The 25,631-nt window shown below is 47.6% G+C and overlaps 1 protein-coding gene across 2 annotated transcripts; it reads right to left on the bottom strand.

The window, feature by feature from the left end:
- Positions 1–1,259: 1,259 nt before the first annotated feature.
- Positions 1,260–25,566, bottom strand: EFS (embryonal Fyn-associated substrate). 2 transcript variants are annotated; one of them, XM_084806504.1, is made up of 6 exons: positions 24,086–25,566; positions 16,709–17,041; positions 14,437–14,535; positions 6,729–7,409; positions 4,704–4,793; positions 1,260–3,239 (listed from the first exon to the last, which is right to left on the bottom strand). In XM_084806504.1, exons 2-6 carry the CDS (start codon positions 16,964–16,966, stop codon positions 2,826–2,828), a joined length of 1,542 nt encoding a protein of 513 aa, XP_084662630.1. In that variant the 5' UTR covers positions 16,967–17,041; positions 24,086–25,566; the 3' UTR covers positions 1,260–2,825. The 2 variants fall into 2 exon arrangements, with proteins under 2 accessions (XP_084662630.1, XP_084662629.1); XM_084806503.1 differs by lacking the exon at positions 24,086–25,566 and adding an exon at positions 22,605–23,305.
- Positions 25,567–25,631: the final 65 nt, after the last annotated feature.

The raw sequence follows: 25,631 nt of genomic DNA on the forward strand, positions 1-25,631 counted from the left end.
TCTGTCGTCCCCTTCTCCTTTGGCCTTCAGTCTTTGATTAGAATATTGGACTAGGGTTGGAGTCCCAGGTTCAAATCCCCATTCAGTTGTGACGCTCACCGGGTGACCTTGAGCCAGTCACTACCTCTAGGCCTAAACTACCTCACAAGGTTGTTGTGAAGATGAGGAAGGAGAACCATGTACACCATCCCAAGTTCCTGGGAGGAAGGGTGGGGGTTTAACTGAAATTAGACATAACTCAATGTTTTTTTTAAATCATATGAAATTTGAATCTGCCTTTAGGAATTGTTGGCAGACTGGCAGCCAGTCTCCAGGGTTTCAAGCAGTTTTCCCAGCCCTACCTGGAGATATTGGCCTTTCACTGAAAGGACAGAGGGAAGCCCACCCCCAGGCTCCATTTTATAATTGTTTTGCATTCATAGGGGACAGCCTTGCCCAACCTGGAGCCCTCCAGCTGTGTAGGACTACAACACCCATCATGCCCAGTCAGTATGGCCACCAGGTTGAGGAAGGTGGACTTAAGTGTGTTTAGGATGTCAGCATTAAATGGTTTTGTGTTTCCAGTATCTTGTGATTTGAACATAGGGTCTACATTGGCTGAATACCCCCAGACTCCTTCCCGCTTCCTATTTCACTTTGGTGTTCTTGCACAAACATGCTAGAATTGACAAAGGGCAAGTTTGAGACCTCAGCCAATATTGCCAATTGCATACGTGAAGCTGATTTGATTGGAATCCTGGCACTACCTCCTTCTTAGCCTCACTAGATCATTTTGTCCCTGGAAGGTGGTACTATAGGCTGCCTTCTTTCCATCTGTGGTAGCAATGTCTCGCTTTCATTCATTTCTGCTCAAAACGTTTATAGCCGTGACTATCTTCTAGACCTCATGGTGACAGAGAAAAGCATGAGCTATCCTAAAGTCATCAAAGATGAAGACAGAAGGCAGATCTAGAACTAAAATGTATTGTTTAAAAATCTCACACACTTCAACTTTGCAGTTTGGAAACTGAGTTTACCATTTAATGCCTAGTGGACAGAGGGTTATTCTTCTTGAATCATGCCCAGGTCTCGTAGAGGAGGCATCTTCCAAGTTAAAAAACAGGCAAAACCCAATTTACTTCTCTTACCCTTTGAAAACTGATGACAATTGCTGCAGCACATGTTTTATGGCTATTTTGCTGTGTTGTTTCTTTTGGAGGGGTGAGGGTTTCTAGTTTTAATAAAGTGTCATTTTATTGTTTTTGTTGTGTTTTAAATTTATAAACCACTATATTTTACAAACCCCAACCATTTAAAAAATATTTTTATGAACTTCAATGCCTCAAAAATTAAAACAAAGTTGTCTGGGGCAGGGGGGGTGCATGGAAACAGATCAGGACTTGGAAGGAAGCGACACACACAGCCATTTGTTTTTTCACCCATTTTATTATGACCAAACCTAGAAAATAACTTGGCAAATATTTCCTGAGAGAGATGTTTTGACCCCATTTGCTTCCTGGTGAGGAAATGGGATGAGGAAGGGTCGGGGCGGTGTGTGTGTAAATTGAGGATTTAATTGGCTACTATCCAAGACAGAATGCAAAAGTAGAGGGGGGATTTCTGAAGAAGGGAGGGAGCAGCAGACCCAAGCAATGGATCAGAAGGTCAGACCTCATTATGAATTATCCTAGCCCCTACAGAGGCGAGCTTTGGTAGCTGTCTCAGCAATGGCTCACTCCTCCCTGCACGCACCAGTTGCCCCCCCCTTACCCACTTGTGCCCCTTCAGAATGCCAGTACCTTTTTCTACGGTCCACATTGTGCATTATATAAAGTCTACATTGACCAATCACCCCTACTGTCCATTTTTATCATTTCCTCCTCACCCTTGGTTTCCTCCCTTCTGCCCCAGATTCCTTGGCTTCCTTTCGCATTTGGCCGTCTTTCTGCATTTGTTTGCTTTCGCCCCTTCCGGGCCATTTACCCCATAATCCCCTCTGCTGTTGCAATATTGGTCATTCTCTCATTTTTTTGTTTTTCCTTCTTCCAGTCATTGTTTCAGGATGCTTTGTTCCAGGATAAAAAGGGCCATTTCCCAACAATTCCATTCTTCCTCCTTTCCCATTACGGCTTTTTTGGAAGACTGGGGTTGTGCCCCTAATAACCGCCATCAAGTCTGTGGGGTGGCCGTGAGGGTGGCACTGCCCCACTCGAGTTCACATCTTTGGTCTACAACCCAACGCCACAACCTTTATCAGGGGCTTCAGGGAAAATAGTGTGGAGGCACTAATATTGGACATGGAACAGTTTGGATGTTCCACTGCAGAGGTGGGAACCCAGCTGGAGGAAGAAAGAGTGCCAACGGTTATAGGTCACAGGTGCAAACAACAGGAAAACAAAGAAGCAAAGAGTGGGTGCTCACGAGGACCATTTCTGGGCATAAAGTAGAGTGGCTGAGGTACAGATCAAGGGCCTTGATTGCTTAGGAAAGAAGCCAAGTACAGGCTGAAGGTCACAGCAACGTTATTGTTGCTAGGGTCAAAACTGAGCACCCAATGGTCAGAGGTCACAAAATGTTGCACCTGAGTGCAGACGCTGACTGCTGTGGGCGTGAGAGGCCCTTTTAGGATCTTGACAAACGTGAAGACCAGGTTCAAGGGAAACAATAGCGCTGACGCAGGGGCCGCAGTCACCCATGGGCACCCACAGGTCTGCAGGGCACCGCTGCAGTAAGAGTTCCCAGGTGATGTGCTAATTATTGCCGCCAGGGGAGTTCTGGTGTGTTGTCGCAGCAGAGGGGGTCAGACGTTTGCTGCTGGTGAATCAAACTGGATGCAGAACGCAGGATCAAGATGGTGCCAGGGTGCCGAGCAAGGAGGTGAAGGCCAAGGCTTGTCGGGAGAGCTCCGCCACGCACTCCCGCATCTCCCGGGCAGCAGGAAGCGAAGGGTAGCGCAGGGCAGCCCCCTTGACGGAGAGCACCGCTTCTTTCAGGGCTTGGCAGAGGGCCCCACTGGCTGCCCCCACCCTCGCCCGCACCGTTGCCGAGGACGCCAGGCGGGACACGGTGTCCCCCACGAATACCAGTTTGTGCGCCGTGACGATGACAAATTTTCCATGGGGTACAAACACCTTGGGGGGCTGGTGGGTACCAGCACTGGCGAGGAGCGCCTCGATGGCCGAAAGCAGCGTGGCGTAATGGGTCTGACATTGCCCCGTATAGAACTGGAGCAGCTGGCTGTCCTCTGGGGAAGGTGGTGCCTACAAACCAAAGGGGGAGATTAGAGAAAGTATTATAGATGTCGTAAACAGGGGTGGCCAACATGCGGCCCCCTCCTGCCCTCCAAAATTGTAAAACTAAACATAGCATAATTTTAATCTGGTGCTTTAATCTTTTTATCCTTTTAATCTTTTTACCTTTTATTTCTTGTTTTCATTGCTCTGAAATCTGTTCTAAATATGGAGCAGTATATAAATATTGTAAATAAATAAACAAATAATGTAAAAAAACAAAATGGTGGCCACAGTGGCCATTTAGAGGTCATTTTTACCCTTTTATTGCTCCATAGTTCCTATGGAGCACCAAAAGTAGCTTGAAAACTTGGCTAATTTTGAGCCTTTCGGTGCTCTGTGGCTGCTATGGACAGCTATATATATCCAGGGGTGAGTCCAGGGGCGATTCACTCTCTGGCTATTTTCAAAGGGGGTGCTAAGAAAAATGGCCTCTCTCCAGCTCTGGATCTTTCTTCCTTGGGGGTTGCAGAAAAATATCTACATGGAAATTGCTTGAAATATAAGCAGATTGTTTAAAATGTGGGAAAATTTAAGCTGAGAGCAAGTATTTTAGTGACATGCTTTTAATAACTGAGCCAATATCTGCCCACCCCCTCACCATTCATGGGCAGAAAAAGTAGAGAGGGCATCTGGGCTCTTCTCGGATGGTGAACTTTGACGGCAGGGGGTGAAAAATTTACCAGCACTTCTTCCAGCTCCTCATTGCTGCCAATCACCATATTTATTATTATTTTATTTATTAAATTTATATTCCAGCGAACTGCCTTTGGATAATAAACAATAATAAAAAAACCCAAACGACAATAAATAACAAGTAAAGCAATAGAAACAACAAAAATATCAAGATAATAAAAATATTAAAACATTAAAGACATTAAAATATTAAAGCGCCAACAGTAAAATTAATAAACGAAGCAACAGATAAAGGAGTAAATAGTTCCTGGAAGAGGAAGCTCTTAACCTGATGTCCAAATGTATACAGTGAAGATGCCAGCTGGATCTCCCTGAGCAGGGCACTCTACAGATGCGGGGGCCACTACAGAGGAGACTCTTTAATTCCCCCATATTGCCTCCAGAAGAATGCTACATCGTGTAGCATCATTGCAAAGAGCATTCTGGGGAATTAAAGATGGCAGACCTCACTTGACCACCACCTTTTTCACCTTATGTTTTAACAGCGAGCTCTTGCACTCTAATGGATAAAGAGTTAGCTAGTGTTGGGGGAAGCTGGGCTCCAAATCCCATCTCCGTTACGCAACTGCCTGTGTGGTCTCCATCTCCCTCTCAGTTTCAACTCTCCCTTTGAAAGGATTTGAATAAAACATGGGCCTACTTTGCAAGGAGGATACATTCTATAAGGAAATAGAGATATCTACCCCTAGCATGGGTTACACATTGAATACATGAATAAAAATGAAAAGCAATAGATACCATTTCTTCAGTCTGAGCAGTGTCTCCAGGTAGTGTGAATCCGGGCGTCCCTTCAGGAGTTGTCACTTTGGGCTGGATTTTATCTGCCCCCTAGGAAAAGAGAGGGGCAGGGTCATGTGTATTCGATAAATAGATTTTTGCTCACGATAAATCACCCAGAACAAAAAGCCCTGAATGTCATGAAAAAAGGTACCCTCCTAAGAAGCTCAAATGTCATTAAAAAAACAAGACCACCCAGAGAGCAGTCACAGATCCCGTAGCACACAGGTAGTGAGGTCTGTGTTACCTTGGTCAAAACCTGTTGGGTTCTGCATTCTGGAAGTGGGCACAGCCAGAGGCAAAAGCAAACAGTGTTGTAGCCAAAGTGGGCAAAGTTTGAAAAGTGGCCAGGGTCTGAAATTAGACTGAGGTCCACATGAAACTAAGCTGAGTTCCCCATCCCTGCAGTGGGGTTTTCAGTACGGGGTTCCTTTGGCCCACATAGCACTTTGCTGTCAAGTACAAACAGAATAAATTCTTCTGCCACTTTATGCCACATTTACTAAGGTTTTTCATTTCTTCTCTCCTTTGGAAACACAAAAGTTTTGTTATATGTATCGATCTTGTTTTGTATGACTTGACGGGATTATAAGTCAACATGTTAAGCTTTCTTTTACGGATGAAAGGTTGGATCCAGATTTATGCGGGATCAAATATGCTGGGCAGAAGTGGACCTCCCTGCCCCCTCCTTATTTATTTATTTATTTATTTATTGCATTTATACCCCGCCTTTCTCCCTCTCGCAAGGAACTCAAGGCGGCTTACATTATCCTCCTCCTCACCGTTGTATCCTCACAACAACAACCCTGTGAGGTAGGTTGGGCTGAGAGTCTGTGACTGGCCCAAAGTCACCCAGTGAGCTTCCATGGCCAAGTGGGGACTAGAACCCGGATCTCCTGGCTCCCAGTCCGTCACTCTCACCACTACACTACACTGGCTCTCTACACAGAGAGCCAGGAGACCCTGATGAATGGGGTGGCAGAGGAGAGCCACCCCTCCCATCGAGCAGAAGGACCTTCTGCCAGGAAAGCCCTTCCTCTCACAGAAGACGGATCTTGGATCCAATCGGAAAAGAATGGAAACACTCTTAGTCCATTGCTTGCACATGTGATTCTGGAGATGAGGAACAGAATGAAACACAGCTTCATTACAAGTGTCAACTCAGATTTTTTAAACCTGGTTCAAGAGTTAGGATATCCCTCAAGGAACCCAGGGGATTGCATGTCATGGGGATGCTCAGGAATTTTACATTAGAGAGCCCTAGTCCAATTTCTCAGGAACCCTTGAGAGGGCAGCCGTGAAAATTAAGTGTGCACTCCTATGCAAGTTTAGACAGAAAAAAGGCTACAACTCCCTGCATGGAACCTTTTTTCTGTCTAAACTTGCATAGGATTGCACCCTAAGTGAATGTGTTTGCATGTGAGAGAGAGGGGCATCTCTACTGAAGACTGGGTACAGGGGTCAGAGGTCAGCATTAGGTTAGTCAGTTATTTCTTCTTGTAAGGCTTGTGTGCTTACTGCATGATGGAAGAAATGTACCTGAGTAGTTTTTCTCAGAATGGGGATACAGTCAGAGGAAGAAAAAGCTTCACCTGCTGGTTTTCTACCCATCATGCAGCTGTTAAACAAGTGTAGCTTTTCTCATCACTGGGAAAAGTTTCACTTGCCCCCTTCATGGATCATTATAGAAAACAACACTACAGACACAAACAAATGAATACTTTAAATTTCAATGTAGGAGAACAATTAGGTTGTTTGTTTTGTAAGATGGGTTGGATTGGATGCAAATCCAAAAGAAAAATGAAGTAAGGCCTGCCCTGTCTTGGTTGCGGGGTCAAAGGCTGATGCAGGATTTGTGGCACGTTTTGTAAGGCTAGTTGCATTGGATGCAAATCCAGAGGAACAACGATGTAAATCCCACCTTGTTTTGGTCGTGGGGGTCAAAGATTGATGCAAGAGTTGCATCAAGTGCTCACTTGCCCTTACCTTGAGGTGAACATAGTCGTACTCGTCCGCCAGACGGATCCCCTCATATTCGTTGTGACCATCATCCCTGACTTGCTCCAGCTGGTCTCCCGCTCCAAGACCCCCCAGCCGGGGTGGGGGTGGGGGGAGTGGGCGGTCCTGGATGCTGCCCTTCCGGACGATGCTTGGCGATGGTGGGGGGGGCTCGACAGAAAGCCGCTCCTCGCTGGGAAGGGCAGGCAACGGACGCCGGGACAAGCTCTCAGTGGAAGGCAGGCGAGGGCGGGAAGGGGGCCCAGGCTCTCTCAGGCTCAGTCCTTGGAGTACCCCCTCGAGGGGCGGGGAGCTGGGGGCCAGCAGAGGGACATCGTAAATGCCCCCGTCCTCCTCCTCCTCTTCCTCTCTTCCTCCTCCCAGTACTTCCTCAGGTGACTCGTACAGGTTGAGCAAGGCCGAGGCTCGGCGCAGGTTTGATGGAGTGGCATAGACGAGGGGCCGCTCTGAGCCCCCGTCGTCCACCTCCTCTTCCACCACTTGATCTGGGGGCTTCTTGAAGGCCAGCGGCACGTCGTAGGGGTCCTCAGAGGGCGGCGGTGCTGTGGGCTGGGGAGCTACCCGGGCGACTTTCTTTGGGCACAGGGAAGGCGAGTCATAGGTGTTGGATGGAGAGTCCCTGAGCAGGGATGAGGGGACGTCGTAAACCTGCGGGGGGGGGGGGAATACAGAGAAGAAGGGTGAGAAAAGATGCAATTTGATCAAGACTGAAAACGGAAGTGCCAGCTGGCACATTCAGGTAAGTCATTACAGAGTTGCTGGGACTACACCATTTCAGATTACTGTTTTCAGATGGGAAATCACATGTTTTAGCATGATGTAGAGAAATCAACATCTGCTTTCCCATAGAAAACTAGTATTTGAGAAGCAGGTTCTGGCCCTTCCCTTCTCCCTAATGTGCTGGCTTTCTACTTGCAGGGACACCTCTAATAACAAAAGAGGATGTGTCTGTCCATCAGCACCATCAGCACCAGACAGTCAGTGTGGTATAGTGGCTAAAGTGTTGGACTGGGAGTCATCTCAGCCATGGGAGCTCACTGGGTGACTTCGGGCCCATCACAGACTCTCAGCCCAACCTACCTAACAGGGTTGTTGTGAGGCTAAATGGAGAGGAGGACTATGTATGTCGCCTTGGGTTACTTAAGGAGGAAAAACGGCAGGATATAAATGTAATTTTTTAGAAAAGGCCATGCAACCTAGACACCTGAAACCTGGCATGTGTACTATGGGGACTCTAGAGGTGTGCACCCTAGAGTTATTTTGTTTTTTAAGCGAATCAATAGTAATGAATTCAAATGTGTCCGTGAAGCTGACGGCCGCAGTAAAACCTTCAGCCACTTATGCTGTATTGGCATGTTTATTAGTTTTCTATGGTTGACTGTGTTGTGATTTTAATTGCATTGTGATCATGATTTTAAATGCCTAGAGAAATGTATTTCATGAGGCGTGTAATACATTAATAAATACAACTTAATGAATAACTAAAAGCAGAGGAGGCAATGGTATGGAGGGACGAATATGGTGAACAAAGGCACTTAGGGACACAGTCCTATGCATGTTTAGACAGGAAAAAAGTCCCACAACTCCCAGCATTACCCAGCCAGCCATGCTGGCTGGGGAATGCTGGGAGTTGTGGGACTTTTTTCCTGTCTAAACATGCATAGGATTGCACCTTAAACTTGGGAAGGAGGGAGTTAAGCCAAAAGCCTCAAGGAAAAGTGGGTTTTAAGGAGGGATCTGAAGAGACATGTATGGGGGAGAACACAAGCTCGGGGAGTTCCATGCACAGGGGGAGACAAGGCAGAATGCACAGAGTTCTAGCCCTGGGAAACATGTGGTTTTGTGGGGTTGCAGACAAAAAGTCTGCAGCTCAGCTCACACATACCTCCATATGACTACCAGGGCTGGCGTCACACCCGCATCCTTGGGCAATTGCTGTGGCCCTAAAACCACCCACCCCTGAACTGGGCCCTCCTTTTAAACACCTTCTTTCCACCTGGCATTGGGTGGGTGGGCCTCACCTCCATTTCAATTTCCCACCATGCCTCTAACATAACATTGCTTGATGATTAAGAGTGGGGTCACCTTCTGCCAAGAGTGGGGTCACCCATCTCCCCAGTGCCGCTTGGAACGGCCCATTGTCACGGGTGAGCAAGTCACCTTCAAGACCGCCACCATGAGACAAAGACCGATGTGTGAATCAGGCAAAATTTAATTTGAGATATTTGCCCCTGTACGAAAAGCAGACCCCCCACTTTCCTCCTCTCTCTCTCTCTCTCTCTCTCTCTCTCCTTATATACACCCAGTCGCCCCTGAAATCATCAGAGGAGGCCTTATTGGTCGTTCTGTGATCAACAGAATGATGCCAAATAATATCACTTAAGCCTTCTCAGTAGCGGCACCCAACCTCTGGAGCACCCTCCCACGCATGGCTCAAGAGGTACAAACCGTGGCAAAGCCTGTTGAAAACATATTTCTTTACAAAGGCTTTCGCTGACTTGTAACGGACTATGACACTGCTCTGCTTTATTGAGGACTTTGCTGTAACGTTTTGTATTATTTATTATTTTCTATCGTTTTTCTATTGTATTATCTATACATTTTAGTATGAATTGCTTGGAGAATGTATTAAATTAACCAGCACAGAAATACTATAACTACATATGTACGTACGTACATACGTACGTACATACATACATACATAAAAATCCCTTGCCTGCCAGGTATCATTTTTCTCCAACAGAGCTAGGTGAGGAAGGCATGTAGACGGGACACCAATAAGAGATCTTGCCCAATTCAACACCTCCCTTTTCCCTAGTTCTCAGGAAGGACAAAGTTTTAACCATCCATCGCCTGAGATTCACAGCGTCCAAACACCTCAGACAACCTTGGAGACCTTTTGATTAGCTGGGTGCCCACCCCATTTGTCAATCACAGCCGCAAAGAAAAACACCATAAAATGACACAATTTCTTTGTCTCCGTCTCTGTTTGCCTTTGTTTGAAGTTTATCTCAGGAACAGGTCCCATGCTGGCGAGGCTGTCTTTTAAGTAAGTTTTACTGAACTAAGTCTGAATTGTAAAAGGGTGAGCCATAAGCTAGAGGGAGGAAAATAGCTTGTTTTTTTCTTTTACTTTGATGCAACTGTGCTTTCTCTCCTCACTTTATTTTAAAACGTCTTTAGGAAAATTACCTAAATTAGACACCTGGAGTGTTTTGCAAGCGTAGAACCTGTTTCATCTACTTGCCTTAGTAATTGTCCACCCACCAAGCTGTTCAGGAGAATTAAAGGCAACCTGCAAAAAAGATCTGTCTCCTCCGACTTAAGTACACTCTGCAGATCTACATTCTACGTGTCCAGGGTTAAGTACATTAGGGTGCAATCCTAGGCATGCTTAGACAGAGAAAAGTCCTACAACTCCCAGCATTCCCCAGCCAACTATGCTGGCTGAGGAATGCTGGGAGTTGTAGGACTTTTCTCTGTCTAAGCATGCGTAGGATTGTGCCCTTAGTGTGGTAGTGGCAGTGATAAGATGCAAGAAGGAAATGTCTCCCAGTCTAGCTTAGCTTACAAGAACGGTGTGCACGTGCCCCTTTCTTTTAATGTAATGTTCATAACTCCCGGTGTTCTTGTACAACCCTTCCTTCCAACACCGAAACAATGAGGCTTACTTGCTCTCTAACAGAGCAGTGGGGACCCACAGGACCAGGTCCTACATTTGGCCCTCCCAATCTAGCCCTCCGGGGTTCCCCAGATGAGCATGCCCCCTCCCCCTAGCCACTGACTTGTTAGTGGTTTCCTGGCTTTTGTGTATTTTTTCCCCATTCTAAAAGGTTGAAATACCTCTCCAAAAGCAGAGGGACTGACAGTAAGAGCTTTAGGGTGCAATCCTATGCATGTTTAGACAGAAAAGGTCCTACATGGCTGGCTGGGGAATGCTGAGAATTGCAGGAGTTTTTTTTCTGTCTAAACAGGCATAAGATTGCACCCCAAAGCTACAATATTTTTGATTTGGGGGTATTTTTGGCCCCATAGCCCTCAGACCCATCCATCACTGGAAGGTGGCACCAGAGAGCTTCACCGAAACTGAATTTGGCCCAAGGGCTAAAAGAGCTTCCCCACCCCTGCTCTAATAAGTGTGCTGTGCAGCCTGGAAGTTCTTCTGAGATTGTTTGACCTCCCCGATTTTTGATAACCATTCTCCGTTTCCCAAGCCCCATAAAAAAAAACAAGAGGCCATGTAGAAAAGATGCCGCTGAGTCCAACCCCCCCCACAGAATATGCAAGCAATGCAGTTCCCTCACACTGCTGCTCCCCATGCCCCAAAGAGAACTCTGGAACCCCAAAGCTCACTGTGTATCCCTTACATTTCAAATTCTGACCCAGCTGCCACCTCTCCGCCCCACACCTGCTGGCGCCTGCCAAGTTTTCATCCATCTAGGGCAACCGCCGCCTTAGCCGTGGAATCAGGCGATGCCAAAAAGGACCTCCATTTGCTTCAGAGGCAGCCGTCCCCACTTTTGGGCTGAGATACAGTTACCCTCGGAGACCAGGACGGACACAGCTGTCTTCTGCAACAGACGGGCCCAGCTGTCCACAAAGGCAACTCTCCAAAGGGGGGGGGGGGCAGCAGACAGTTGCATTGGCCCAGCCACATCCCAACTGTCCAAACTGATTGGTTATCAAATGCAACCTCCCCACCCCCCACTGCCGAAAGCCTGGAACAGACATAGGGATCCAGCTGAAAATGGGCAACAGGGCACTGATGGAGAAGTGGATGAGCGATAAAGCATTCACTGGCTGGATTTTGAAAGAATACCCCACTGTGCAAGACGCAAAGAATTAAGGGGGTGAATACACAGGCTTTCTTCCCACTATTGCTGCTACTACGCAATCCATACTTGTGGTACTTTACAAACAGAGAGAGGTCAGATCTCTACATCAAAGGGAAACAATTAAAGATGGGGTGGGAAACGGGTGCAGGGGTGAAGAGGAGATGAACACGTGCTCATCTCAATTCCTTGAAAAGTACTAAGAACATTGAAGCTTTCCCTCCCATGGAAAATACGGCTTCCAGCATCACTAAACCCTAGAGGCAGTGTGGTGTAGCAGTCAGAATGCCAGACTAGGTCAGAAGGGGAGGGAGACTGAATTCGAATCCCCACTCAGCCATTAAACTGAGAGAGTGGGCCAGTCCCTCTTTCTCTCAGTCTGTCCAGACTCACAGGGTTGTTGTGGGGAGGATAAAATGGGGAGAGAGATGGAGGGACCATGCACATGATATTTGTTGTTTATTCGTTCAGTTGCTTCCGACTCTTTGTGACTTCATGGGCCAGCCCATGCCAGAGCTTCCTGTCAGCCGTCGCCACTCCCAGCTCCCCAAAGGTCGAGTCCATTACCTCCAGAATATCATCCATCCACCTTGCCCTTGGTCGGCCCCTCTTCCTTTTGCCTTCCACTTTCCCTAGCATCAGCATCTTCTCTGGGGTATCCTGTCTTCTCATTATGTGGCCAAAGTAGTTCAGTTTTGCCCTTAATATCATTCCCTAAAGTGCGCAGTCTGGCTTTATTTCCTGGAGTATGGACTGGTTTGATCTTCTTGCACTCCAAGGCACTCAGAATTTTCCTCCAACACCACAGTTCAAAAGCATCTATCTTCCTTCGCTCAGCCTTCCTTATGGTCCAGCTCTCACAGCCATAGGTTACTACGGGGAATATCATTGCTTTAACTATGCGGACCTTTGTTGTCAGTGTGATGTCTCTGCTCTTAACTATTTTATCAAGATTTGTCATTGCTCTCCTCCCAAGAAGTAAACATCTTCTGATTTCCTGGCTGCAGTCAGCGTCTGCAGTAATCTTTGTGCCTAGAAATACAAAGTCTATCACTGCCTCCACGTTTTCTCCCCCTGTTTACCAGTTATCAATCAAGTTGGTTGCCATAATCTTGGTTTTTTTGAGGTTTAACTGAAACCTAGCGTTTGCACTTTCTTCTTTCACCTTCATCATAAGGTTCCTCAGCTCCTCCTCACTTTCAGCCATCAAAGTGGTATCATCTGCATATCTGATGTTTCTTCCAACAACTTTAATTAATGTTTCTTCCAACAATTTTAACTCCAGCCTTGGATTCATCAAGCCCAGCACGTTGCATGATGTGCTCTGCGTATAGGTTGAATAGGTAGGGTGAGAGTATGCCGTACTCATGCCGTACTCCTTTCCCAATCTTAAACCAGTCCGTTGTTCCATGGTCTGTTCTTACCGTTGCTACTTGGTCGTTATATAGATTCCTCAGGAGGCAGACAAGACTTGGCATCCCCATACCACCAAGAACTTGCCACAATTTGTTATGACCCACATAGTCAAAGGCTTTAGAATAGTCAATAAAACAGAAATAGATGTTTTTCTGAAACTCCCTGGCTTTCTCCATTAGCCAGTGGATATTGGCAATTTGGTCTCTAGTTCCTCTACCTTTTCTAAACCCAGCTTGTACATCTGGCAATTCTCGTTCCATGAATTGCTGGAGTCTACCTTGCAAGATCTTGAGCATTACCTTACTGGCATGTGAAATAAATGCCACTGATCGATAGTTTGAACATTCTTTAGTGTTTCCCTTTTTTGGTATGTGGATATAAGTTGATTTTTTCCAATCTGGTGGCCATTCTTGTGTTTTCCAAATTTGCTGGCATATGGCATGCATCACCTTGACAGCATTATCTTGCAAGATTTTACACAGTTCAGCTGGGATACCGTTGTCTCCTGCTGCCTTGTTATTAGCAATGCTTCTTAAGGCCCATTCAACTTCACTCTTCAGGATGCCTGGCTCTAACTCACTGACCACACCGTCAAATCTATCCCCGATATTATTATCCTTCCTATACAGATCTTCTGTATATTCTTGCCACCTTTTCTTGATCTCTTCTGCTTCTGTTAGGTCCTTGCCATCTTTGTTTTTGATCATACCCATTTTTGCCTGGAATTTACCTCCGATGTTCCTAATTTTCTGGAAGAGGTCTCTTGTCCTTCCTATTCTATTCTCTTCTTCCACTTCTGTGCATTGCTTGTTTAAAAATAATTCCTTATCTCTTCTGGCTAACCTCTGGAATTTTGCATTTAATTGGGCATATCTCCCCCTATCACTGTTGCCTTTTGCTTTCCTTCTTTCTTGGGCTGCTTCCAGTGTCTCAGCAGACAGCCATCTTGCCTTCTTGGTTTTCTTTTTCTTTGGGATGGTTTTTGTTGCCGCCTCCTGAACAATGTCGCGAACTTCTGTCCATAGTTCTTCCGGGACCCTGTCTACTAAATCTAGTCCCTTAAATCTATTTTTCACCTCCACTGCATATTCATTAGGAATATTAGTGAGCTCATATCTAACTGATCTGTGGGTCTTCCCTATTCTCTTTAGTCTGATTCTAAATTGTGCAATAAGAAGTTCGTGATCTGAACTACAGTCAGCTCCAGGTCTTGTTTTTACCAACTGCACAGATGTCTGCCACCTTTGGCTGCAAAGGATGTAGTCAATCCGATTTCGGTGCCGACCATCTGGTGAAGTCCATGTATAAAGTCATCACATGATAAATAAATATATCATGCACATGATAAATAAATATAATATGCCATTGCAGACCATCTTCTCAGTCAGGTTTTATCCCATATCCCCCAAATAAGCATCAGCACTAACCTCTGTGGGGTCCCCATCTCTTCTGGTGCCCCGAGGCACCCTGTAGATCCCTTCAGGGGGCAGGGGGCAGGGCCGAGCAGGTGGTGGCACCTCATACACCTGTGCGGGGGGGAGAAGAGGGAGAAATCAGACCAGGAGGTAGGGGTCGCCAAGAGGAGGTAGCAGATACATCTGGGATGCCCGAGGTCCACAACCGGAATCCTTGGCTTCTTTGCAATAGCGAAAGTGAGCTGGTACAAGACCAGCAGAAGGGGTAGCAGTGGTTATGGACTGGGTGACAGTCTATGCCAGGAGTGTTGAACGTCAGGCCCATGGGACAAATCCAGCCCGCTCGTGTTCCCAATCTGGCCCTTTGTGGTTCCCCAGCAGGCCCCACCCCATTCTCCCGACAGCCAATCTTTGGGCGGTTTCCCGGTGTTACACAGATTTTTTTCCCATTCTAAAAGGTTGAAGTGCCTCTTGTAAGGCTTAGCTCAGTGGAGGCTCCGATGTCAGTGGGGCAGCGAATCTGCTCCGGGTTTCAGTCAGAACCAGCCAGAACATGAAAGCAGCTATCTCCTTCAGAGTTCTGACTGAAACCCAGAGTGGATTCACTGCCCCATGGACATCAGAACCACCAGCCTCCACTGGCCTGAAGAGCTTGAAGCACAAATATGTGGGTATTTTTGGTTTTCTGGCCTCATCCCCGTTTGCCTTCGTCCCCGCCCACCCCTGGACTGCAGCCCCCGAGAGCTCCTCCAAAATCCTCTTCAGCCCTTGAGCTGAAAGAGGTTCAGCACCCCTGCTCTGAGCTGCCACCTTTCAAAGTTTCAGGCACTGGTGGGGAACGCGCTTTCCAAACGCTCTCCGGCCTGGAGCTATGGTCAGCAGTACTTCATGTCTGAAGCCAGGGGCTGGTGCTCAGGGCTGGATAAGAACCATCTTCCATGCCTTGAAAGGGATGCACAACCACTGCGGTCCCCCACAGATGCCCCCCATCACTGCCAAATTCTCTCCTCTAGCAATCCTGACACGGATTGCTCCGTCCTCACTGGTAATGCCCCAGCAAGGAAAGAGTGATCCGTATTCCAATTGCTGGGAGACATGGAGGAGAAAAGGCTCTCTGCTCCCTCCCCCAGAAATTCTCAGACAGATTGCTCTTTCTGGATCAGCAGTGGGAAGACAGAGATCTGTATCAGGATTACTAGGTTGGGTGTGTGGAGATGTGTGTGCACTGGGGTCACTGCTAGGCCTGGACCAGTGGAGTCCTGGCCCCAAATCTATTCCACAGAGCCCTGAGAACTAGAAGGGCTTTCTCTCTGCTGGACTGCCAGATTGCAGCAGGGGAGGGGAGGGGAGGGGAGGGCTAACTCTCCCCTCCCTACATGATGCAACCCGCCCCCCCCAATCTTCGCCTCCATGGCAGTTAAAGCTTAGAAAAAGAACTGTTTTCTCTTGGTTTGGGATGATCTTGGGCAGGATGCAAATTAACTGAAGAATTTGTTTTCTTTGAGACGGTTTGGATGAAATTAATTGGCTGACTTTGCCTCTGATGAAATGTAATTTAAGTCTTCTGAATCAATGCAAATAAATCTAATATGTGCAGATTTTATTCAGACTTGTGTCCTACGGGCCTCAGCCCCAAATCTTTTATGCACACACCCCTGGTGTGCGCATGCGTAGCATCACGTGCGGCCCCCAGGGCCAGAAACGTTATGCCTCCCCGGCCCAGGTGGTCATTCTACTCCTTAATCCTGAGCAGTGTTTGAGGACAAGCTGCAGTCCCTCAGTGGTGAGGAGGGGCAGATGCTCTTTGCATGTTCAGAAGCCCTGAAGTATTTTGTGCAAGTTGCTTGGACCGTTTCTGGGGGCATGGGAGGTGGCCTAGAAATGTTTTTTAAATAAATGAATTTTTGTTGTTGTTTATTCGGTCAGTCGCTTCTGACTCTTCGTGACTTCATGGACCAGCCCACGCCAGAGCTTCCTGTCAGCCGTTGCCACCCCCGGCTCCCACAAAAATGAATTTTACTCTTCATCTTTCTCTTCAGGGGGCGTGGCAGAAGCTGGGAGGGATGTGGTCAAAGGGGTGTGTGACTAAAGGAGGAAGGGCGGGGCTAAAGGCGAACAATAACTATTTAAACCATTGATTTCTTAATGGAATATTGATCTCAAATTCCAAAGTTCTCAGCCTTGAATGGCTATTATTTGGGAATATTAGGAAGCAGGGTTCTCCCAGGACAATACTGTGTGCGGGGTAGGGCATAGGGAGGAAACATCAGATGTCCTTCCTCACCTCCTGCTCTTCTTTTCTTGGACCCCTTCTTCTCGGCTCATCCGGGGGCACTTCGTAGACAGTTCCGACGAGGGCCATCTCCTTCCTGGGCACCTGGTAGACCGCACCTGGGCCGTGATTTCGGCGAGGACTTGGCCCAGGGGATCCTGGCTCTCGGAGGACCCTTACCCGGTTGGCTGGCACGATCCCCTGTTGGCCGTGCAAGGAGCACAGGTGCCAGCCCTCCAGGCCTGGGGCTTCTGGCTTCAGCAGAACCATCAGGTCGCCCTTGCGGAAGGAGAGCTCATCCGGGCACTCGGCGGCGTTGTCGTAAAGGGCGCGGCACAGCTGAGCCTGCAAGGGCAGAGGCAGAAGGCACAGTGAGCAATCGGTCCTCAAGTCGCCACCCTTGGAATCTTCCGTGGGGGGGCCTTGTAGAGGAACATCAGAAGAGCCCTGCCGGATCAGACCAAAGGTCCATCTAGTCCAGCATTCTGTTCACACAGAGGCCAACCAGCTGTTGACCAAGAACTCACAGGCAGGACAAGAGTGAAACCGCACCCTCCCACCCATGTTCCCCAGCAACTGGTGTACATGGGTTCACTGCCTCTGGCACTGGAGGTAGCACATAGCCATCAGGACTAGTAGCCACGGATTGCCTTTTCCTCTAGGAATTTGTCCAGCCCCCTTTTAAAGCCATCCAAATTGGTGGCCACCACTACATCCTGTGGTAGCGAATGCCAGAGTTTTAACTATGCACCGTGTGAAGAAGCCCTTCCTTTTATCTGTCCTGAATCTCCCACCCATCAGCTTCATAGGATGACCCCTTTGGGTTCTAGTATTTCGAGAGAGGGAGAAAAATGTCTCCCTATCCACGTTCTCCACACTATGCATCATTTTGTAGACCTCTGTCATGTCTCCCCTCACCCTCCTTTTTCCGAGCTAAACAATCCGTTGTAACCTTCGCTCATAGGGGAGATGCTCCAGCCCCTTGATCATTTTTCTTGCCCCTTTCTGCACTTTTTCCAGCTCTACAATATCCTTTTTTCCCCACACTGGAGGCATTCAAGATGAGGCTGGACAGCCACCTGTCAGGGATGCACTGACTTGGATTCTTGCATTGAGCCGGGGTTGGACTCGATGGTCTTGTAGGCCCCTTCCAACCCTACTATTCTATGATTCCATGATGTTTGCCATCTGATGCCAAGGGCCAGGCTGGAGGATGACGGGAGTCTGGACGATGTCTGGTTGGGGAAGGCTGGCTTAGATCAGGTGTGCAAAATCTCAGACTCTGGGGTTCCCCAAATGTCCATGCCCCTTTCCTCTGGCCCCACCCCCTTTCCCCCAACCACTAATTGTTTGGTGGTTATCTAGCTTTGCGCAGTTTTCCTCCCAATCCTACAAGGTTGAAATGGCTCCTAAAAGGGTTAGTTACTGGCAGGAAATACTTGAAGCTAAAATACGCTGGTATTTTTTGGCATTTGGGTCCTGCCCCTGTTTGCCTTCGGCCCTGCCCACCCCTGGAATGTGGCCCCTGGGAGCTCTGAAATGGCCCTCAGGGTGAAAGGGGTTCTGCACCCCTGGCTTAGATGGTCAAGTCAAACACAGCGAAGCAATATCCTGACCACTCAAAAGTCAAGCTGCAAAATAAAAAAGGTCAGAAGAACAACAAACTCATAACCCAGCACACCAAAGTACTATGCAGTAAGTAATCTCCTCTATCCTTCACCATTCATAGTGATTACGTAGATTTAAAGCAGTCTGGTTGTAATGTTTAGCCATTGTATAGAACTATTTTGTCATGAATGTTTATATATTTTATCACATCGTTCCTTTTATAAAAGTTTCCATCTTTTTCAGCGACGTTTGTTCTGACCTTTTATATATCGCAGTTTACCTTAGCACAGCCTTCCCCAGCCTGGTGCCCTCCAGAGGCATTGGACCACGACGCCTCATGTGGCTGGCTGTGAGATGCTGGGAGTTGTAGTCCCAACACATCTGAAGGGCATCAGGTTGGGGAAATCCGGTCTAGATGGCCGGCCCGGGAGAGGCGTTCAGCAAATCCATCCTCAAATGACGTCACTCTGGCCCAGTAATTGCATCTAAACGTTCATACTTAGCTGTAGATTATGTGCTTATAATGTGCTAATTAAATGATTAATTAAAAATCAATTGTCTAATTATTTCATTATTTCCTCACTTAAGCAGTCATGGCTCACAGCCGTCAATAGGCCATCACTCTGTCCATACAAAAGCGGAAGGGTATAGCTGGCTCAGACCAAAGAGCTTACCTGCTTAAAGGCACTGCACCAGCCTTCTGCTAATCTGGTGCCCTCCAGATGTGTTGGACTACAAATCCCATCATCTCCAGCAGATCCAGAAGAGGCGAACACCGGGACGTGCTTGTGTTGCAGTAGTTTAGGGGCGGTGGAGGTGGATGGCTCTGGTGTCAGTGGGCCGGTGAATTCAGTCAGGGTTTCGGTCAGAACGCTAAAGGAGTTCTCCAAAGTGCTCCGCACCTTGGAGAGCTCCTTTAGAGTTCTGACTGAAACCCAGAGCAGATTCACCGCCCCACTGACAGCGGAGCCACCAGCCTCCACTGGGTGACACAAACACAGGTGCCCACACAGCACTCTTCAGGTGTTGCTGCTGCGGCTAACGCTTTTACACTGTCCTCTCTGGACATCCAGTTTCAGCAAGGAAACCCAGCCCATGTTTCATGTACAGCCCCATTCAAGCAAGGGGAGTGCTCGGGACGTCCCTGCACGGGTGCCTCCAGACAAATACACGTGAGGCTCTACACCAGGTATGCAGAACCTCTTTCCACCCGAGAGCCAAAGTCGATTTTGGAGCCACTCCCGGGAGCCGCATTCCAGTGGTGGGCAGAGCCAAAGGGAAAAACGGCACAAAAGCCAGGAATCCGCCAAACAATCAGTGGTTGTGGGGAGAGAGGCCATCTGGGGAACAGAGGGCAGGATTTGGCTGCCAGCCCAACACCCCTGCTGTACACTGTTCCGGACCATAAACAGTTCTAAAGATAGCTTGAGATAGGCCCACCCACAGACAGCCCGTGTCCCCAAACGGATGCAGACCCTGCTGTCTCCACACATTGCAGCCCACACCCCGCAACAGGTGCCCATAGGATCGTTCCTAGATTAGCCTCCCCCAGCCTTGTGCCTCCCAGATGTTTTGGACCACCACTGCCGGCATTCCAGACTATTGGCCATGCTGGCTGGGCTGATGGGAGTTGAAGGCCAAAAGATCTGGAGGGCACCAGGCTGGGGAGAGCTGTCCTGGATCCAGGGTGTTCCCAAACAGAATGAAGGTGATCACACTCTCCAGTTAACCCTGGATACAGGAGGACCTGGATACAGGAAACGCGGTTAGATGCACCCCTAGGCGTGACAATAAACCAGAGAAACCCCTATTTGGTCTACGGCCAAGTGTCCCCCTCTGTTCTCCAACGTTCTCCCTTTCACCACCCAAATCCCCCTAAATCCCACACTGCCATCCACACTCCCCAGTTCCATTGCCACGGCCACCCATGTAGCCAAGCAAAACTATACACATGGCAGGGACTGACAGAGGGTGCTACCAATGGTCTGGGAAAAGACACATGCACACACAGAGACACACACACACTGGGACAACCCTCCAGTACCATTTTGATGTGGGGCTGTACCACTTCGAAATGCGGGTGGAAGGATGTTCAATTGCTTCCCTGCGTAAAGAACCTCCCCGCACACAGAAAATGAGTGCGTCGGGAAGAATGTTAGCTTAGGCTGCAGAGATTTTGAGGCAGAGCAGGATTCAATCTTGCCTCCCCCCATCTACGTTCTGAAATGGTACAGTCCCAAGGAAGGCTGTACGATGCACCTTTTCCAAATGTATAGATTGGCCCCATTTTTTAGGACAAGCTCTTGCATGCTTAACATTCTCCCAGAAATACCTGGAAGGAGGTCAAATATGGCTTGTCAGAGGCCTGTCCAAACTGCATGGAACAGTATAACCCGGAGTGGGGGGAGGGATGCCCATATTGCTTAGGGGTCTCCAAGCAACAGTTGTATTTTGCAACACAAACTGTCCCCCTTCACAAGTGACCAGGCTTCATCACAAACTTGGTGCATCGATAAGAGCATGACATAGAAATGGGAACACTTACACGTTACATTAGATATATTCCATGCAAAAAAATCCCAAAGAGAGACTCAGTGCTATAGAGCACTTTTTCACTTTGCAACTTCTAAAAACGAAGGTGGGACCTCACTTAAGAATTGGAGTAACTTCAGTCGTATTGATTTCAAATAGGCCTACTCTAATCATGGCAAAGTAAAATCCAACTCAAACTGCTACACTCATGCACACACATTCAATTAAAATGTACTGAGAGTTGCCAGGGGTCAGATAAAATAGCCCTAAGGGTCGAATCTGGGCTGCTACTTCATCACCCCAGTGGAAATTATCTTTATTACTGCATCTCCTCTTGTTAGCCTGCTTTTCAGCCAAGCCAGTCAGCTCCCAGGGGAGCCCATGACAATAAAATGATCAGATTAAATATAACACAAATCTTGACCCCTAATAAGATATGCTCTTTGTATTCCAGTATTGGAGGATAAATACTGGAATATTCATCCTCAGGATGAATGGGAATCAAAGGTGGGCAGGGAAATAACCACTTTGGGAGTTGACAAATAATTCTTTGCCAGAGATGATCTCACTTTGGGGAGTTTGGCACATGGACCCCAGAAAACAAGAGCAACCTTCACAAAGCAAACATGTGTGTCTCAGCTGCAACTGCGGCCAAGGGGAGGATCTGTATTGTTGGATCTAGAGATAGTTGTCTTTTTACGAACAGCGCCTAATTTTGGACAGTTGAAAGGTTCCGGCACTCAAACTTACTAGGACACCAGGTCCTTACTAGGACTGGGACACACCATTCCCTGCCCCCGAATATATTAAGTTATTATGGCTCTTCAGGAGTGAAGCAAAGAATGAAGACATTTTGAAAAACACTGGGAAAACACTGAGTGGACTGAGCTCCAACATTCTAACAGGTCCAGCACAAGCCCAACAAAAATTCTTCTCAGACCCAATGAACTCAGCACTGCCACAAAACTGCACCTAAAACAAAATCTCAGGTGAACATCAGAAGAGCCCTGCTGGATCAGACCAAAGGTCCATCCAGTCCAGCATTCTCTTCACACAATGGCCAACTAGCTGTCAACCAGGAACCCACAAACAGGACACGAGCGCAGCCGCACCCTCCCACCCATGTTCCCCAGCAACTGGTGTACATAGGCTCACAGCCTCTGGTACTGGAGGTTAGCATATAGCCATCAAGACTAATAGCCGTTGGCAGCCTTTTCCTCCAGGAATTTGTCCAACCCCCTTTTAAAGCCATCCAGATTGGTGGCCATCACTACACCCTGTGGTAATTTGGGAGAGGCCGCCATGCCCTTTCTCCAGTCTGGAGCCCTCCAGATTTGTTGGCCATGCTGGCTGGGGATCATGGCAGTTGTATTCCAACACATCTCCAGCACCAGGCTGGAAAAGGCTAGACTAAATATTTGTTTGGCTTCCAAAGGAAATTGAAAGCATTTTGCTTAGCAACAGTCTCCAGGAGAGTTTTACATCTCCTTCGTCTTTTCCTATGTTTACTGCTTATCCACCTCTTTCCTCTAAAATGCAACCCCACCCCACCTCCTCACGCCGGTGCCTTTGTAGGTCTGCCCTTAAAAGCATCTAACACCTTGTTCACATCCGGAAAATGGTGCAGGCCAGTAACCCTGAAATGTAAATCTTTTGTCCAAGGTCAAAAGAGCTCCTGATTCCTGACTCACGCTGGACTTTGGCCAGATCTAACTAGTTCTTTCTTTGTTTCTTTCCTTCTTTCTCTCTCCTAGTTTAGCATACTTACAGACATGTTGAAGAGACAGGGTGTCAAACGCCAAAGAGAGAAGTGAAAAGGGGCAATTGCAGAGCAAGGAAATAGTAATCCAAAATTACACCTTCTCTATTCCTCTAATATGTTAATGAAATGCTGCTGTAAAAATAGCCCCGTCCTTAGGTACATTGTTGTCCTTTGTGCTGTTGGTTGCTCCAGAAGGAAGCAAAGATTCCTGAGAAATGTAATAACCAGTTTTTATATCCTTTCTGTTTTTTAAATCCAGTTCTGTTGGGAAGGAAGGAGCTATGGCAGATTCAGAAAGAAAGTTCCTTGGAAAATGCTGGAGAAATTGGCGCAGCACAATATTCCAATGCAAAGGTGAAAAAAAAATCCCAACAAAATCAAATCGTTCCTATACTTTGATAGCAATGAGTGTGGTTTCTTAGAAGTCCAGCCAGTTTCAATTTGCAGTTCTCTTCTCGGGTTTTTTTTTTCCACCCAGAAGTTTTTGTAAGACTTCCCAAAGCTCTTGGTCAGCAAAAATTTCCCAGAAAAGCCATCTGGGTATGCCTGACCACTTCCAGACTGCATGGATTGAGACAGGCAGGGTGAAAGCGCAACAAGTTGGAACAGGGGCTTGTGTTGCAACCGCAGGGTGGAAATGCAAGCCAAAGGAGAGACATTTGCAAAACTTTGCTCCAAAGCTTCTTTTAAAAAACAAATTGGCACACACAAAACAGCCACAGATTTTGCAACGTCATGAAATCCAGAAAGCCTGAACTTTCCTCTTGGATCTACAAGGCCCAACGTCATGAAATCCAGAAAGCCTGAACTTTCCTCTTGGATCTACAAGGCATGGCAGTGGAAAGTCCCAGGTTATAGATCCACACAGATGCTAACAAACGTTACTTCTCAAATCCAGACTAAAAGAGAGCAAAGTCCAGAATAGATTTTTTTAAAATATCCAGCAGGGCAGTTTTTTCTTGAGAATACAGACAATATTTACCAGAAATATCCAGATTTCACAAACTTTCTCCACACCCCAGAATATTTGCTTTGTTAAGGGTTAGATCCTATTTCCCCCCGAATCCAAATTTCAGGCTCCTTTACAGAGCGTTGTAAATCTCCAACAAATCTGCAATTTGAAAACGCCAATGTCGACAAAGCTATAAATATCAGGCTTCAGAAACTATGACTCCCATTAGCATAAGCTCAATTCCTCAGTAAAACAAGCGTACCCTCCTCAAGGCAAACTACTGAGAAAATGTAACATTCAGGGTGCCAGGGAGAGAAAACCCTAATTTTGCAATTTTCAAAGCATGGGAGACATGACATGCTCCAGAAATATATGCAACCTTGGAGGCATTCCATATGAGGTTATTTCCACACCCTTTTCCAACCCAGAAGAAGCACAGTGTTAACTACCGAGAAATAAAATAGTTGGAAGGCCGCAAAAATTCCAGACCTACTTGTTAGCACAAATATTCAGTCCAGGAATGGTGTTGACCTACCAACAAATCACAAGAAGAGGTGCACGTGGTGTAATCCACTCAGAGATAAACCTGCATCCTCCCTGTGTATCAGAACGGCCAGAGGAAGGCCAAACTTCAATATCCAGGTACAGTCGAGATGACAACCAATCAGTCCAAATCAGCTGCAAGCAAAGTCAGCCGGATACACAGATCTCAGTTTTCCATATGAACTTTAAGGAACAAGTTTCTCTTTCAAAAAGTCAGCTTTGCTTCTCTCTTTCTTCTGTGGGTTGAAATAAAGGGTTGATGGTTAGATTTCCAGATGTTCTGAATTTTGGAGGAATGGCAGTTCACTCAGCATGTCACAGATCCATCTCTCTCTAACAAAAAAAAAAAATTGGCTCTTTCACAGATGTATATATTTTCTGCTGAGGCAGATAGGTTTTATTTGCTGCAGACTTTTCGGGGACTCTTTTTAAATGAAAAGCAGACGCACACACCCACAAATTAAGAGTTTAAAGCTTTTTCATTCCGCTGGGATCCTGGCTCCCTGTCAAGCCAGTAATGGAAGGGTTTGAGGCGCTCCTTCCCCCCAGAGTAGCAATTAATCAGGCCCAGGGAGAAGGACTGTCCAAGTTAGGAACCAAATTGCTGGATGGAATCTGGGTGGGGAAAGGCCGGCCTGGAAAGGAAAATTACAACTGGGGGATGCGCTGGCCGTAGGCATGCAAGGCAGAAAGTAGGAGAGCAAAAGGAAAGCGGGTGGGGGAGACAGAGAAAGACAAAAGAGGGATGGGAGAGAGAATGAGCGGGTGGAAGGAATGGGGGGAACTGACAGTTTTGAGTCAGTGGCAGAAAATCAACGCGGGGAAGGCGGTCGTGAGCACGACCGAGGAGAAAAGGAACGAGAGAGAGAGGGAGAGTTAGGGAAGAAAAGTAGCAAGACCGGGGCGGGGGGGCTCAAAGCTTCTCCTCCTTCCTTGTCTGTCCCCTTCTTCCCCGCTGCAGAGAGCGAGGGGGGCCCTTCTCCCCGTTCACGCTTCCCAATCGGCTCTTCTCCTTCCCCAGCCGCCTCTCCCGGTTGGGGCGCAGAGATGACTTCTCTCTCCCATCTGTTCGAGGAGGAGATGCGCTCCCGCGTTGCCCGCGGCTGCCTCCTTCCTCTCCCGTTTTGTCCTCTTTTCTTCCCTCCGCAAAAGTCTTGCTTCCCTCCTGCTCCGGCGTGCCGGATGTCCCTTGCTGCTTTTCTACATCCTTCCTTCCTTCCTTCCTTCCTTCCTTCCTTCCACGGCTTGCAAAGTGCTCTCTCCCTCTCCTTCTGTCTTCCTTTTCCCTCTTTTCGTTTCTCCTCCTGCGTCTGTTTCACATTCCTGTTTTTCCTCTCCCCCCTCTTTCTTTCCCACCAAGACCTTTAGATTTTCAGAGAAAGGCGGAGAGGGGAGGGGGGGAAAGGGCAGGCGGCTGGATTTGGCTTGCAGCCCAGCTCCCCCCCCCGCCGCACACACGTCTATTCCTTCTCCAGCCCCTGTCCCCTCCCTCTCTCCTATCCCCAAGTCCTGGGTCCTAGAGTCTCCCTGTTCCCAGG

The sequence above is a fragment of the Heloderma suspectum genome, chromosome 6, assembly GCF_057233095.1.
Source record: "Heloderma suspectum isolate Gila_16-S chromosome 6, 16-S_ref, whole genome shotgun sequence".
NCBI lineage: Eukaryota > Metazoa > Chordata > Lepidosauria > Squamata > Helodermatidae > Heloderma > Heloderma suspectum.

What these genes read in the sequence shown, in the direction of transcription:
- EFS (XM_084806503.1), bottom strand. An exon ending in CAAGAAAAGAAGAGCAGGAG is followed by an intron (nt 14,536 to 16,708) that starts GTGAGGAAGGAC and finishes CCCCCCGCACAG; the next exon opens with GTGTATGAGGTGCCACCACC. An exon ending in CTGCTCAGACTGAAGAAATG is followed by an intron (nt 3,240 to 4,703) that starts GTATCTATTGCT and finishes TTTGGTTTGTAG; the next exon opens with GCACCACCTTCCCCAGAGGA.